Raw genomic sequence first — 14,976 nt, 5'->3', positions numbered from 1 at the left:
GAGCGGGGGAGAGAACCCAGGAGTCCTGGCTCCCCGCCCCCCACCCCACCCACTGGACCCCACTCCCCTCCCAGAGCCGGGAGAGAACCCAGGAGTCCTGGCTCCCCAACCCCCCCCACCCCACTCCCCTCCCAGAGCGGGGGAGAGAACCCAGGAGTCCTGGCTCCCCAACCCCCCCCCACCCCACTCCCCTCCCAGAGCGGGGGAGAGAACCCAGGAGTCCTGGCTCCCCGCCCCCCACCCCACCCACTGGACCCCACTCCCCTCCCAGAGCCGGGAGAGAACCCAGGAGTCCTGGCTCCCCAACCCCCCCCCACCCCACTCCCCTCCCAGAGCGGGGGAGAGAACCCAGGAGTCCTGGCTCCCCGCCCCCCCACCCCACCCCACCCCACCCACTGGACCCCACTCCCCTCCCAGAGCCGGAGAGAACCCAGGAGTCCTGGCTCCCCAACCCCCCCACCCCACTCCCCTCCCAGAGCGGGGGAGAGAACCCAGGAGTCCTGGCTCCCCGCCCCCCACCCCACCCACTGGACCCCACTCCCCTCCCAGAGCCGGGAGAGAACCCAGGAGTCCTGGCTCCCCAACCCCCCCCACCCCACTCCCCTCCCAGAGCGGGGGAGAGAACCCAGGAGTCCTGGCTCCCCGCCCCCCACCCCACTCACTGGACCCCACTCCCCTCCCAGAGCCGGGAGAGAACCCAGGAGTCCTGGCTCCCCAACCCCCCCCACCCCACTCCCCTCCCAGAGCGGGGGAGAGAACCCAGGAGTCCTGGCTCCCCGCCCCACCCCACCCCACCCCACCCACTGGACCCCACTCCCCTCCCAGAGCCGGAGAGAACCCAGGAGTCCTGGCTCCCTGCCCCCCCACCCCACCCACTGGACCCCACTCCCCTCCCAGAGCCGGAGAGAACCCAAGGAGTCCTGGCTCCCAGCCACTCCCCGGCTCCGCCCCCCTCCTTGCCGGGACGGATCCGCGGGGGCGTCTCTCCGGGCTGAGCCAGGAAGGGTTTAAAGTTTGGGGAGTCGAGTCACCGGCTCAGACCCCGCTCGCCGGACCCGCCGCCAGCGATGGAGACTTGGGGGGGCCTCGCCATGGTGCTGCTCGTGTTTCTGGGGGGCGCCTGGGGCGAGCCGGCCGGAGGTGAGGGGGGTCCCGGCCTGCGGGTCTGAGCGGGGTCCCGGGGGGGGGGACTGCACAGGGCCGGGGGGCTACGGGGGCTCTGGGAGCTGGGTTGGGACGTGCTGGTGGGGTCAGGTGTGTCCTTGCGGGCAGGGAGGTTGGGGCTGGTTCCCGGGGCGGGGGGGGGGGTGACTGGCGGGGCGGGGGGGGGGCTGGTTCCCGGGGCGGGGGGGGGGTGACTGGCTGGTTCCCGGGGCGGGGGGGGGTGACTGGCTGGCGGGGGGGGTGACTGGCTGGGGAGTTGGGGGGGGGGCTGGTTCCCGGGGCGGGGGGGGGGGTGACTGGCTGGCAGGGGGGGTGACTGGCTGGTTCCCGGGGCGGGGGGGGTGACTGGCTGGCGGGGGGGGGGCTGGTTCCCGGGGCGGGGGGGGTGTGACTGGCTGGCGGGGGGGGGGGGCTGGTTCCCGGGGCGGGGGGGGGTGTGACTGGCTGGCGGGGGGGGGGCTGGTTCCCGGGGCGGGGTGGGGGGGGTGGCTGGCGGGGGGGGGGTTGGTTCCCGGGGCGGGGGGGGGTGTGACTGGCTGGCGGGGGGGGTGGCTGGCGGGGCGGGGGGGGGGTGACTGGCTGGGGAGTTGGGGGGGGGGGCTGGTTCCCGGGGCGGGGGGGGATGTTTGGTTGGCGGGGGAGGGGGGTTGTGTGATTGGCTGCGGGGCGGGGAGGCTGGTTTGGTACCGGGGGGGGGGCGGCTTAGACCCACGTGTTCCTTTCTAATGAATGGGACCATGTGGCCACGCCCCCTCCCCGCCTCCCCATTGCCCACCGCTTGCGGGTGGGGGCGCAGTCTGGAAGGACCCCGGGGTGCGATGTGGGGGAGGGGGAATATTGGGGGGTCGCTGATGGGGGAGCGGGAGTATTGGGGGGTTGGGGAACCCGGGGTTCATGGAGCAGAAGCCGAGGCGCAGCCCCCCAAAATCCTCCCCTTCCAGGAGGCGGGAAGTAAGGAAGGGGGCGGGGCCTGGAGACCCCCAGATTCCGTGCAGCCCCCCCCCCCACGTGCGCGGCAGGGGGCGGGGCTCGGGGACACGAACCCTAGCGCGGCGGGTGATTTCATTCATGGGATATGCCGGGGGGGGGGCGGGGGTGAGTCACCAGGCTCGTGACGTGACGTCACAGGGGGCGGGGCTGTTGAGCAATTCTGGATTGTCCGGGGGGGGGGATCTGCCCCAGCCCCTCCCCCAACTCTGCGGCCCCCCAAATCCCTTTCGCTGCAGCCCCCCAAAACATTCTGCCCCTTGCACCCCACCATCCCCCACGGCCGCCCTGACCCCCAGGATCCGCTGCCCCCCCAGTTCCCTGCCCCAGAATAATTCTGCTGCTCCCCCCCCCCAAATCCTCCCAGGCCCGCCCCGTACACCCCCTCACATCCGCCGTCCCCAAGATCGGACCCCCCATGTCTCCAAAATACTCTGCCCCATCCTCCTTTGGCCCCCCAGCTCCGAGCCCCTCCCTCAGTGTCTGCCCCATGAATCCCCCATTTCTTCTCCCCCACCCTCCCCCCGAAGTGACCTCTCCAGAAGATCCCCCCCACCCTCTGCCGGTGCCCCTCACTCCCGACCCGCAGCCCCCTGCCCTGCTAGCCTGGCACCGCCGGGTTGGGTTTCGGGGTTCATTCCTTCCCCATGAGTCGGGGTGAAATGTGACCCCCGGCTCCATCTGCCCCTGACGTACACCCACTGGAAATAGGCCCCTTGTCATGTGGGGGGGGATCAGAGCCTGGGGGGGCAGGAGCCTGGGGGCGTCGACGTTACAGGGTCCCTGGTCAGGTTTTTTACTTTCCACAGTTTTAACTTTTTCTGTTCTCTCTCTTCTCTCCTTCCCTCGCTGCCCTCCGCCTCTCTCCTTCCATTTCTCCCCTTCCTTCCTTTCCCATTCCTCCTTTCCCTTCTCGACCCCACCCCGTCTTTCTCCTGCTCGGGGGGGCCTATTCCTCCTTTTCTGCCGGGTCATTCATTCTTTGGTTTATTCCTTCCTTTGCCTTTCACCTTCATTCATTGTTTCCCTCTTTCATCTCTCTCCTTCCATTCCCTGTTTCCTTCTTTCGTTTTCTTTCCTGTCTCTGATTTTTCCTTCCCTCGGTCCCCTCTTTCACTCGGGTTTATTCATTCTTCCGTCCCCTGGTCCCTTGTTCCCTTCTTCCCACCCCGCAGGTGCCTCCTGCCCGGGGGGCCAGTCCTGGAGCCCCGACCTGGACAAGTGCATGGATTGCACCATCTGCCTCCGGCGCACCAAGAATGATTTCTGTGCCACATGTACGTCCCCGCCCTACCCGCCCCCCAACACCCACAATGCACTGGGGCTCGGCCAAGGTGGTGGGGGGATCTGGGGGGCAGGAGGAGGGTCTCAAGGATGGTGGGAGGGGGTGTCGGGGTGCGGGGCTGAGTGGAGGGCAATTCTTGGGGGGGGCTCTGGGTGGCAGCTGCTCTGGGGTGACTCGGGGGCCAGTGGGGGTGCTGGGAAGCCCCTTTTCCTCTCCCCCCCCATTAACCCAGCTCTCTCCTGTCTGCCCCCAGGTGGTGAGCCCCAGTCCCAGGACGCCCGGCTGTGGCTGGCCGTCGGGGGCACTGTGGGGGGAGTCGCTGTGCTTGGCCTGGTGGGGGGGGCCCTGCTATGGGCCCACTGCCGCAAGAGAGGAGAAATTCACCAGTGAGTAACCCACCCCTGAATCCCAGAGCCACCCCGTGCCCCGAAAGTCCCTGAACCCCCATCCCATGCCCCTCACATCCACCCCATCCCCAGCCTGCCAGCTCTTCCTCTCCCTGAATCCCAGAACCACCCCATGCCCCCAAACTCCCTGAACCCCCATCCTGTGCCCCCCACATCCACCCCATCCCCTGCCCCCCAGATCTTTCTCTCCCCCAAATCCCAGACCCAATCCCCCTCTCCACCTGCCCCCATCACCCTGATTCTGCCCATGTGCCTCCCAGAACCCCCCAAACTTCCCCCCCAACCTCTGCAGACTCCCACCCCACCTCCCCCCTGACACCCCCAGTAACTCTCACTACATCTCCTTTCCAGCCCCCATAGAAGAGACTGGAGGCCACTCGGGCGAAGAGTCACTGATAGATTGATGGTAAGAGACATCCATGGTGCCCTCGCTCCCAACCTGCAGCCCCTGCTAACCCAGCCCTGCCCCCCAGCTCTGCCGGTGCCCCTCGCTCCCAACCCGCAGCCCCTGCTAACCAGCCCTGCCCCCCAGCTCTGCCGGTGCCCCTCACTCCCGACCTGCAGCCCCCTGCCAGCCCAGCCCTGGGCTCCCCCAACTCTGCTGGTGCCCCTCACTCCCGACCTGCAGCCCCTGCTAGCCCAGCCCTGCCCCCCCCCAGCTCGGCCGGTGCCCCTCACTCCCGACCTGCAGCCCCTGCTAGCCCAGTCCTGCGCCCCCCCAGCTCTGCCGGTGCCCCTCACTCCTGACCCGCAGCCCCCCGCTAGCCCAGCCCTGAGCCCCCCCAGCTCTGCCGGTGCCCCTCACTCCTGACCCGCAGCCCCTGCTAGCCCGGCCCTGAGCCCCCACAGCTCTGCCGGTGCCCCTCACTCCCGACCTGCAGCCCCCCGCTAGCCCAGCCCTGAGCACCCCCAACTCTGCTGGTGCCCCTCACTCCCGACCTGCAGCCCCTGCTAGCCCAGCCCTGCCCCCCCCCAGCTCGGCCGGTGCCCCTCACTCCCGACCTGCAGCCCCTGCTAGCCCAGTCCTGCGCCCCCCCAGCTCTGCCGGTGCCCCTCACTCCTGACCCGCAGCCCCCCGCTAGCCCAGCCCTGAGCCCCCCCAGCTCTGCCGGTGCCCCTCACTCCTGACCCGCAGCCCCTGCTAGCCCGGCCCTGAGCCCCCACAGCTCTGCCGGTGCCCCTCACTCCTGACCTGCAGCCCCTGCTAGCCCAGCCCTGCCCCCAGCCCTGCTGGTGCCCCTCACTCCCGACCCGCAGCCCCTGCTAGCCCCGCCCTGCCCCCCCAGCTCTGCCGGTGCCCCTCACTCCCGACCCGCAGCCCCTGCTAGCCCCGTCCTGAACCCCCCCAGCTCTGCCGGTGCCCCTCACTCCTGACCCGCAGCCCCGCCAGCCCAGCCCTGCCCCCCAGCTCTGCCGGTGCCCCTCACTCCCGACCCGCAGCCCCCTGCTAGCCCCGCCCTGAACCCCCCCAGCTCTGCCGGTGCCCCTCACTCCTGACCCTCAGCCCCGCCAGCCCAGCTGTGTGGCTCTGCCCTGGCAAGTCGGTTGGTTTATTCGTTCTCTCTCTGGCAGGTGACGCATCCGGTCTGGGCACCCACGGGGCAGAATTGGAGCCGTTAACTCTTGGGTCGCTGCAGGGGCCCCGTCAGCAGCCTTTGACTGACATCCCCCCCAAACACTGATTTTCACCGCACCCCAAAAAGGACTCTTGGAATTGGGAGGGGATGTTCTATTTTGCACAGCTCTGGTGGGGATTCTGGAGACCCCCAAATTTTCCCCTCACATGTCGCGTTGCTAGCAAAAATTGGGGGGGTGTCCACTTGAAATACTGCCCGCCCCAGCCCTTGAGATGGGGGGCTGGAGGTTTCCCCATTAATGCCCCATATTGGGGCCTCTCCGGAATCATGGAAATTTGCACTTCCCTGACTTAGGAAGGAAGGATCTGCCTCAGATTACAGGGGATCCTCCCCGAGACCCCAAAGCTCACATCTTGGAGGTTCCCTGTCAAGCAAACTGGGGTCCCTCTGAAATTTAGTGGATCTCTGTGACCCCAAACCTCAGATTTTGAGCTGCTGTATAGGAATCTGGGGTCCCTTTGGGAGAATGCCAGTGAGATTTGGGGTGCCTTTAAATCTTGGGTAGAACTGCCCCCCAGATCAGTGCCCCCCAAAATTGGACACTCTATTCCAGGCCCCTGGCCCTGTAAAGTAACTCTAAGGAACATTTTAATCTCGGGGTGGGGGGTCAACCAATGGTACCTCAAAACCTGTGTGTGTGTGGGTGTGTGTGTGGGTGTGTGCACACAAATCCAAAGGGGTCAGTATTTCTGGGAGGGGCATTTTTCCTCTCCAGGCTATTATCCCTGCCCCCCCCCCCCGCGTCCCCCTTTTCCCCAACCCCGGAGATACCAGTTTGTGCCCTGGAATGTGAGTGAATTCTCTGTATATAGGGACAGTGTAAATGTGTCGGAGAAAAGTTTAAATTCTCAAAGCAGGGTGGGGGCTGGGAGCCAGGATGCCTGGGTTCTCTCCCCAGCTCCGGGGGGGGCCCAGGGCTGTATCCCAGGGGTGGGGTCCTTTTCTAGCTCTGAATAAGTCACCTGCTGTCTTCCACGAGCTGCTCCAAGGGTGGCAGGACCACCGAAGTGACAGGGTTGGGAGCTGCCATTTTTGTGGCATCCACCTAAATTCCCAGCCCCCCGCTGCCCCCCGTCCCCATGTGTCTATTTATGTCCTTCGCACTAACAGAGTTTAACCTGCGGCTCTAGTAGGAAACTGGCTGGCGCTGAAGGAATCAGACTTTGTGGTTTCAAGAGAATTACAATAAAATCGTAATTTTTAAATTGAACGTTGAGCTTGGAAATGGATCCGAGCCGGTGCCCCGTAGAGGGGACACAGCCCATGTCCCCTCTCCCAGCTCTCTGTGGGGTCTCTTCCCTGGGGGCAGGGGGTGGGGGCTTTGTCTCTTCCCTTTCATTTCCTCCTCCTCCTGCCCCTCCATTTCTCACCCCTTTCTTCCTCTTCCTCCTTTTCCTCTTTCTTTCTCTCCTTCCTGTCTCTTTCCCTTCCTCCCTTTCCCTCTTCTTTGCCTTGTTCCCTTTCTCTCAGTGGCTCCCTTCTTTAATTCTTCCCCTTTCCCCATTCCCTCTCTTCCTTTGCTTCATTTTCTCATTCCCTTCTGCCCCTCATGGAAAAACTGTAATTCTTTCCCTTTGTTTCTCATTCCCCATCTTTCTTCCTTGCTTTCTCATTCCTGTCCTCTCTTTCAGTCTTTTCCCTCTTTTTCCCGTTCCCTCTCTCTTCCCTTTCAGTCTCTGCCTCACTCCCTCGCTTTCTACTTTGCATTCATTCCTTCCCATCCCCCCACCTCTGACTCACCCCCCTGCTCACTTTCACCCCAGCAGCTCCTGCATTCCTGACCCATTGCTTCACCCCCCAGCCTCCCCCTCCAGTGACTCAGCCGCCCTGGGAGTCCAGGACCACAGCCAGCCGGAGCCAAGAAGCTGAGGGCACTGCTGCGGGGAAGTTAACAGCACCTTGGCTGGTCACTGGTGCAGGGAGCGTCCTGGGGCTGGAGCCCCCTGCTGGGGGGGGCAGTGCTCTGGGGAGACCCCTGGGTGCTGGGGGGGCCGCTCGTAGCGCTCTGGGGAGACCCCCGGCAGCGGCACTGCCGGCGGAAGCTCGCAGCAGGACTCGGCCCGTGCCAGGCAGGAGGTGGGAGGCGGAGCAGGGAAGTGGGGGCCGCCGGCCCGAGCCGCGCGTCACGCCGCAGGAATGCACCGGCCTGGCGCAACCCAGAGAAACCCCGCCCGGGCGAAGGCAGGAGGCAGCCCGAGAAAAGGGGCTATTTATAGAAACAGCGGCACTCCGGCCAGGGACAGAACCCAGGCGTCCGGGCTCCCAGCCCCCGCTGCTCTAACCACCGGACCCCACCCCCCTCCCAGAGCTGGGGTGAGAACCCAGGAGTCCTGGCTCCCAGTCCCCCCCCCTCTAACCACCAGAGCCCACTCCCCCTGCAAAGAACCCAGGCGTCCTGGCTCCCCAGCTGAGATGGATTCAGCCCAGATCTCCCCCGCCCCGCCCAGAGGTGGGGGCAGCTGGGGGGCCAGGACCCATGCCCAGAGGGTCGGCTCAGAAAGGGTTAACTCCCTGGACTGGGCGCGGGCAGGGCCTTTGCCAAAGGGAAATTCTTAAGTTCAGGGCTTCTGTGAAGCGGGGATGAGTCAGCGGCGGGGGGGGGTCTGGGAGCCCAGAGTCGCTGGGCACAGAAAGCCCGGAGGGCTGGGGGCCAGGACTCCTGGGTTCTCTCCCCAGGTCTGGGAGGGGAACGGGGGCTAGTGGGTTAGAGGGGGTGGGGCTAGGAGCCAGGACTCCTGGGTTCTCTCCCCAGGTCTGGGAGGGGAGGGGGGCTAGGAGCCGGGACTCCTGGGTTCTCTCCCCAGGTCTGGGAGGGGAACGGGGGCTAGTGGGTTAGAGGGGGTGGGGCTAGGAGCCAGGACTCCTGGGTTCTCTCCCCAGGTCTGGGAGGGGAGGGGGGCTAGGAGCCGGGACTCCTGGGTTCTCTCCCCAGGTCTGGGAGGGGAACGGGGGCTAGTGGGTTAGAGGGGGTGGGGCTAGGAGCCAGGACTCCTGGGTTCTCTCCCCAGGTCTGGGAGGGGAGGGGGGCTAGGAGCCGGGACTCCTGGGTTCTCTCCCCAGGTCTGGGAGGGGAACAGGGGCTAGTGGGTTAGAGGGGGTGGGGCTAGGAGCCAGGACTCCTGGGTTCTCTCCCCAGGTCTGGGAGGGGAGGGGGGCTAGGAGCCGGGACTCCTGGGTTCTCTCCCCAGGTCTGGGAGGGGAGCGGGAGCTAGTGGGTTAGAGGGGGTGGGGCTAGGAGCCAGGACTCCTGGGTTCTCTCCCCAGGTCTGGGAGGGGAGGGGGGCTAGGAGCCAGGACTCCTGGGTTCTCTCCCCAGGTCTGAGAGGGGAACGGGGGCGAGTGAGTGAGAGCAAGGGGGGGCTGGGAGCCCGGACGCCTGGGTTCTCTCCCCGGCTCTGAGAGGGGACTAGAGGCTGGTGGGTTAGAGCGGGGGGCGGGGCTGGGAGCCCGGACGCCTGGGTTCAGGAGCTGTGCACAGGGCTACAGGTCAGGACTGTTCGCCAATCACCCCCTCTTCTGTTCGCACGTTCTGGGTTCTGTCGCCATCCTGTGGCCGCTTTCTGTTACTGCAAGGCCCCGGCTTCGCCCCAACTGGTCCTTCAGCTTCTGCTCCCCTTCGCTCCACACGGGGACCCCCCCCGGCCCTGGGACAGTCCCCTGGGGGGGGCTCACGGGGACCCCTCGCCCGGCCCTGGGACAGGCCCCTGTGGGGGGGGGCTCACGGGGACCCCTCACCCGGCCCTGGGACAGTCCCCTGGGGGGGGGCTCACGGGGACCCCTCGCCCGGCCCTGGGACAGTCCCCTGGGGGGGGGGGCTCACGGGGACCCCTCGCCCGGCCCTGGGACAGTCCCCTGTGGGGGGGGCTGGGCACACGGGGACCCCTCGCCCGGCCCTGGGACAGGCCCCTGTGGGGGGGGGCTCACGGGGACCCCTCGCCCGGCCCTGGGACAGGCCCCTGTGGGGGAGGCTCACGGGGACCCCTCGCCCGGCCCTGGGACAGTCCCCTGGGGGGGGCTCACGGGGACCCCTCGCCCGGCCCTGGGACAGGCCCCTGTGGGGGGGGGCTCACGGGGACCCCTCGCCCGGCCCTGGGACAGGCCCCTGTGGGGGAGGCTCACGGGGACCCCTCGCCCGGCCCTGGGACAGTCCCCTGGGGGGGGCTCACGGGGACCCCTCGCCCGGCCCTGGGACAGGCCCCTGGGGGGGGGCTCACGGGGACCCCTCGCCCGGCCCTGGGACAGGCCCCTGGGGGGGGGCTCACGGGGACCCCTCGCCCGGCACCGGGACAGGCCCCTGGGGGGGGGGCACGTGGGAACCCCTCGCCCAGCGCTGGGTCACGGCTTGAGTCTTGTGTTTCGCTCAGTGGCGGCCTTGCGGGGGGGATCTGCTCCATCATTCCAGCACTGGGCTTGGGCCCAAGATCCCCGGACTCCTGGGTTCCAGCAACAGACGCCTCATCTCCCCAGGTGGGATGGGGGCAGCAACAGGGGTGCGGGGGGGCAGAACTGGGGACACAATCTGGCAGAGGGGCGGAGAGGACAGAACGCCGTATCCTATGCTGGGAGCTATAAACCCAGCCAGATGGAGGGACAGATATAGCAGGAGAGGAGTGGGTGGGAACGGGACAGAAAAAACCCTCAACAAGCAGCCCACCCGCATCGCTCACCAGAGGTGGCTGCATCTCAGCCCAGGCCAGGGGTCCCCATGTGCCCAGCTGTGATGAAGTGGGACTGTTCTTAATATTTCCTCTGAATACTGTAGGGGTGCCTCAGTTTCCCCTAGGCATTTCTGAACTCTCTAGGTGGTGGGATAAGGGGGTGTGATTGTTGCAGAGCAAAGGTCCAGGGTATATAAATGGCCAACACCCTGTCTCCTGGCCACTGATGGCCTGGGCCCTTCCCCCTGCAAGGTGAGAGCTAAAGGGTTGGAGAACAAAGGAATCCGGTGACCTCCTGGCCCAGGAAAGGGACAAAGCCCAGAGGAGGAGGGGCTGGAGGGAGTTTCAGTTTGGGGCTGGCTGGGACATGGAGTGAAGGGCAGAGGGGGTTGTCTGGCTCACTGCCCCCCAAAATGGACCCAGCTGAGGGGTCCTGTTCTCTGCACCTACAAGCTCTGTGTTAGACCATGTTCCTGTCGTCTAACAAACCTTCTGTTTCCCTGGCTGGCTGAGAGTCACGTCTGACTGCGGAGTTGGGGGGCAGGACCCTCTGGCTTCCCCAGGAGCCCCACCTGAGTAGACTCGCTGGGGGGAAGCGCACGGAGGGGCAGAGGAGGCTGAATGCTCCGCGGTCAGACCCAGGAAGGTGGAAGCCGGGTGAGCTGTGTGTCCTGCAGACAGGCTGCTCACAGAAAGGCGACTTCCCCAGAGTCCTGCCTGGCTTCCTGGGGAGCAGGTCAGAGCATCGCCCAGGGACCCCAGGACACCAGCCCCCGGCGTCCCTCCCCAGAGGTGGCTGCAACTCAGTCCAGGCCAGGGGTCCCCGTGGGCCCGGCCCCACCCACTGTGGAGGGCCCACAGATCAGCGCCAGGCTGGGGCTCCTTGTGTAACCAGCCCCTGACCCACCCCAGAGATGGCTGCATCTCCTGAGAAAAAGCTAAATTCAAAGCCGTCCAGCTTTAATGACCTGTCAGCGCCCCAGAGGGCTCCCGGGGGGGCTGGAGGAACGACGTAGACGAGGAGCCGGACGGGAGCCGAGCAGAAGAGAGGATTTTAAAGGTCAGACAGTCTGGGCCCCAGACACACAGCTCAGCCCCCCCACCCCTCCACCCCCCGGCTCCTAATTAGCGATGCCAGGCAGAGCCGCTGGCGAGTTCCCAGGACATAGGCAGAGCCCTGCACGGGTACAAAACATGTTTGCATCTGAGCCGCCAGCCCAGACATGGGGCGCGGGGTACAGCGGAGATCGCCCCGCTTTGCAGGCGTGTAGAGACAGGCCATAAGGGGCTGTTCCCCTCCAGGGAGCGCCGGCTCCCACCCAGCCCCAGGGCAGGGCCTGGCTGGCTCAGGGGGGCAGGATGGGCCAGGGGGCAGGGCCTGGCTGGCCTGGGGGATGGGGAACAGGGCATGGGGCAGGGCCTGGCTGGCCTGGGGGATGGGGAACAGGGCATGGGGCAGGGCCTGGCTGGCTCAGGGGGGTGAGGAACAGAGCATGGGGCAGGGCCTGGCTGGCTGGGGCAGGGAGGGAAGGGGGGGTCATTATCACTCCGTGTCTCTGACTCGGATCGACCTGCAGCGTGTGACAGCCTGGCATCACTGCCCTGGGATCTCAGGACGCCTGGGTTCCGTCCCAGTTCTGGGAGGGAAGTGGGGGCTAGTGGCTAAAGCAGCGGGGGCTGGGAGCCCGGACGCCTGGGTTCCATTAGTCTGTGTTACTGTGACAAGCGAGTCTCATGGGGGGATTTGCCAATTGGCTGGAAACAGCAAGTGGAAAAACTCCAGTGATCTAGAGCCATGAAGGGGCATTCTCAGCCCCCCGCTTTCCACAGCCTGTCCAGGCTCCCAGCCCTGCCCCCACTCTAACCACGAGCCTCCAGTCCCCGCCCAGAGCCGGGGAGAGAACCCAGGAGTCCTGGTACCCAACTCAGTCTAGAACTGCTCCCTTCCCCCCCCGGCTCTACACACCCCTGCCCCGATCCCGCTTCCTGCCCCCTGCTCCCCCTTGCCCGTGTCCTGGCTCACCCAGCTCTCGGCCCAGCCCCGGCCCCGGCTCCGCTCTGCGCCGGGGGCTGACTTTCCCCGGAGCCAAGGACGGGAACCGCGACGGCGCGCCAGGAGCCACGTTCCTCTGAGCTGAAACGAGCCAGCCCCGAGCCCGGCGAGTCCCCGCAGCCCGGCTGTCATCAATCAGCCCAGACACCGCCTGGCCCTGTGCCACTCGCAGCCGGTCACATCCGCCAGACATGAAAGGGCACCAGCACCGCTGGCAGGGGGTGCCAGGGCAGGGCTGGCAGGGGCTGTGGGTCGGGAGTGAGGGGCACCGGCAGGGCTGGGGGGTGCCAGGGCAGGGCTGGCAGGGGCTGCGGGTCGGGAGTGAGGGGCACCGGCCGCGCTCTGAGAAGGGAAGCCATAAAAGCTGGTTTTTCGCCCAGTCCCCAGTCTCCGAACTCCCCCACCAACAGGGGTTTATAACCAAAATATCACAGCTTCAGCACAAGCTGCTGCATTGTGAAAAAGCATCGGGGGTTGGTGTGGAGTAACTTCCAGGAATAGTAAAGAGAAGGGAATTCATGGGATCCCAGGCCTGGGCTGGCAGGGGGCTGCGGGTCGGGAGTGAGGGGCACCGGCAGGGCGGGGGGGGGCAGGGCTGGGCTGGCAGGGGGCTGCGGGTCGGGAGTGAGGGGCACCGGCAGGGCTGGGGTGCCCAGGGCTGGGCTGGCAGGGGGCTGCGGGTCGGGAGTGAGGGGCACCGGCAGGGCGGGGGGGGGCAGGGCTGGGCTAGCAGGGGCTGCGGGTCAGGAGTAAGGGGCACCGGCAGGGCTGGGGGGCCCAGGGCTGGGCGAGCAGGGGGCTGCGGGTCAGGAGTGAGGGGCACCGGCAGGGCTGGGGTGCCCAAGGCTGGGCTGGCAGGGGGCTGCAGGTCAGGAGTGAGGGGCCCGGCAGGGTTGGGGGGCAGGGCTGGGCTAGCAGGGGGCTGCGGGTTGGGAGTGAGGAGCCCCGGCAGAGCTGGGGGTTGCGGGCTCCCAGAAATTATTTTCTCCTCTTCTCCAAGCCGCTCTCCTTCCTCGTCCAGCGCCCACCTCCTGGGTCTCCGCCTGCCGCCCCCGCTCCCCTGAAAGCTGCTTCCATCCCTGATTAGCCCGGCTCCCCCTCCCCGCAGCCTCCGGGGCAAATGAAATGAAGGGCTCCTCCTGCCTGGACAGTTCATGAAATTGATTCCCTGCCTGTCACCCCAGAGACCCAGCCTGCCCTGCCCTCCCCCGGCTGGGGAGAGAACCCAGGAGTCCGAGACACACACCCACACCCCCGCATTCTGCAGCTGGCTCCGCTGGTTGATTCTCTCCTGAAATGTCAGTCCACAGCGAATGTCATTGGAGGAAACATTTCCCGGTCTGGAATTGGACCAGGTTCGGAGTTGTCATGGCAACATGGATGCGGGGGGAGTGGGGGGGGGGCGGGAGAGGGGGAGATATGAAATCTCTGAATCTCCCAGGTATATTCCCTGGGAGAGAGAATCCCACATTTATCTGTCCTGTGAGCAGGCTGGGCTGGGCTGGCAGGGGGCTGCGGGTCGGGAGTGAGGGGCACCGGCAGAGCTGGGGGGGGCGGCTCAGGGCTGGGCTGGCAGGGGGGCTGCGGGTCGGGAGTGAGGGGCACCGGCAGAGCTGGGGGGGGGCTGGGCTGGGCTGGCAGGGGGCTGCGGGTCGGGAGTGAGGGGCACCGGCAGAGCTGGGGGGTCAGGGCGGGGCTGGCAGGGGGCTGTGGGTCGGGAGTGAGGGGCACCGGCAGAGCTGGGGGGGGCGGCTCAGGGCTGGGCTGGCAGGGGGCTGCGGGTCGGGAGTGAGGGGCACCGGCAGAGCTGGGGGGTCAGGGCTGGGCTGGCAGGGGGGCTGCGGGTCGGGAGTGAGGGGCACCGGCAGAGCTGGGGGGTCAGGGCGGGGCTGGCAGGGGGGCTGCGGGTCGGGAGTGAGGGGCACCGGCAGAGCTGGGGAGGGGCTGGGCTGGGCTGGCAGGGGGCTGCGGGTCGGGAGTGAGGGGCACCGGCAGAGCTGGGGGGTCAGGGCGGGGCTGGCAGGGGGCTGTGGGTCGGGAGTGAGGGGCACCGGCAGAGCTGGGGGGGGCGGCTCAGGGCTGGGCTGGCAGGGGGCTGCGGGTCGGGAGTGAGGGGCACCGGCAGAGCTGGGGGGTCAGGGCTGGGCTGGCAGGGGGGCTGCGGGTCGGGAGTGAGGGGCACCGGCAGAGCTGGGGGGTCAGGGCGGGGCTGGCAGGGGGGCTGCGGGTCGGGAGTGAGGGGCACCGGCAGAGCTGGGGGGGGGGCTGGGCTGGGCTGGCAGGGGGCTGCGGGTCGGGAGTGAGGGGCACCGGCAGAGCTGGGGGGTCAGGGCTGGGCTGGCAGGGGGCTGCGGGTCGGGAGTGAGGGGCACCGGCAGAGCTGGGGGGGGCAGGGCTGGGCTGGCAGGGGGGCTGCGGGTCGGGAGTGAGGGGCACCGGCAGAGCTGGGGGGTCAGGGCGGGGCTGGCAGGGGGGCTGCGGGTCGGGAGTGAGGGGCACCGGCAGAGCTGGGGGGTCAGGGCGGGGCTGGCAGGGGGGCTGCGGGTCGGGAGTGAGGGGCACCGGCAGAGCTGGGGGGTCAGGGCGGGGCTGGCAGGGGGGCTGCGGGTCGGGAGTGAGGGGCACCGGCAGAGCTGGGGGGTCAGGGCGGGGCTGGCAGGGGGGCTGCGGGTCGGGAGTGAGGGGCACCGGCTGACCCTCTACCAAACTCTGTTTCTTGCTTTATTTAAATACAGGAGAGAACCCAGGCGTCCTGGCTCGCAACCCGCCCCCCTCCCCTCGCAGC

The 14,976-nt window shown here is 67.5% G+C and overlaps 2 protein-coding genes across 3 annotated transcripts in view; both read left to right on the top strand.

Moving 5' to 3' along the window:
- Positions 1–961: 961 nt before the first annotated feature.
- On the top strand, positions 962–6,690 carry TNFRSF12A (TNF receptor superfamily member 12A). Its single transcript, XM_073346460.1, is given in 6 exon segments — positions 962–1,140; positions 3,327–3,428; positions 3,690–3,808; positions 3,810–3,822; positions 4,195–4,249; positions 5,416–6,690. Coding segments are annotated over 5 exon segments (360 nt in total). The 5' UTR covers positions 962–1,067; the 3' UTR covers positions 4,248–4,249; positions 5,416–6,690.
- A 3,894-nt stretch (positions 6,691–10,584) lies between these two features.
- DOC2A (double C2 domain alpha) overlaps positions 10,585–14,976 on the top strand; it is a 14,132-nt gene continuing 9,740 nt past the window's right edge. The window contains exons 1-3 of one of the 2 annotated variants that reach the window (XM_073346458.1): positions 10,585–10,795; positions 13,376–13,546; positions 14,927–14,976. The exon at positions 14,927–14,976 is cut by the window's right edge and continues 233 nt beyond it. The gene's annotated coding sequence lies outside the window, so the exon portion shown is untranslated. Of the gene's footprint in view, positions 10,796–13,323; positions 13,547–14,926 lie in introns of those variants that run through there. The other variant, XM_073346459.1, reaches the window with a different exon arrangement.

The sequence above is a fragment of the Lepidochelys kempii genome, chromosome 6 (assembly GCF_965140265.1).
Source record: "Lepidochelys kempii isolate rLepKem1 chromosome 6, rLepKem1.hap2, whole genome shotgun sequence".
NCBI classification, from domain to species: Eukaryota; Metazoa; Chordata; order Testudines; family Cheloniidae; genus Lepidochelys; species Lepidochelys kempii.
The sequence above is the reverse complement of the archived record's forward strand: the minus strand, read 5'-3'. Positions and strand labels throughout refer to the sequence as shown.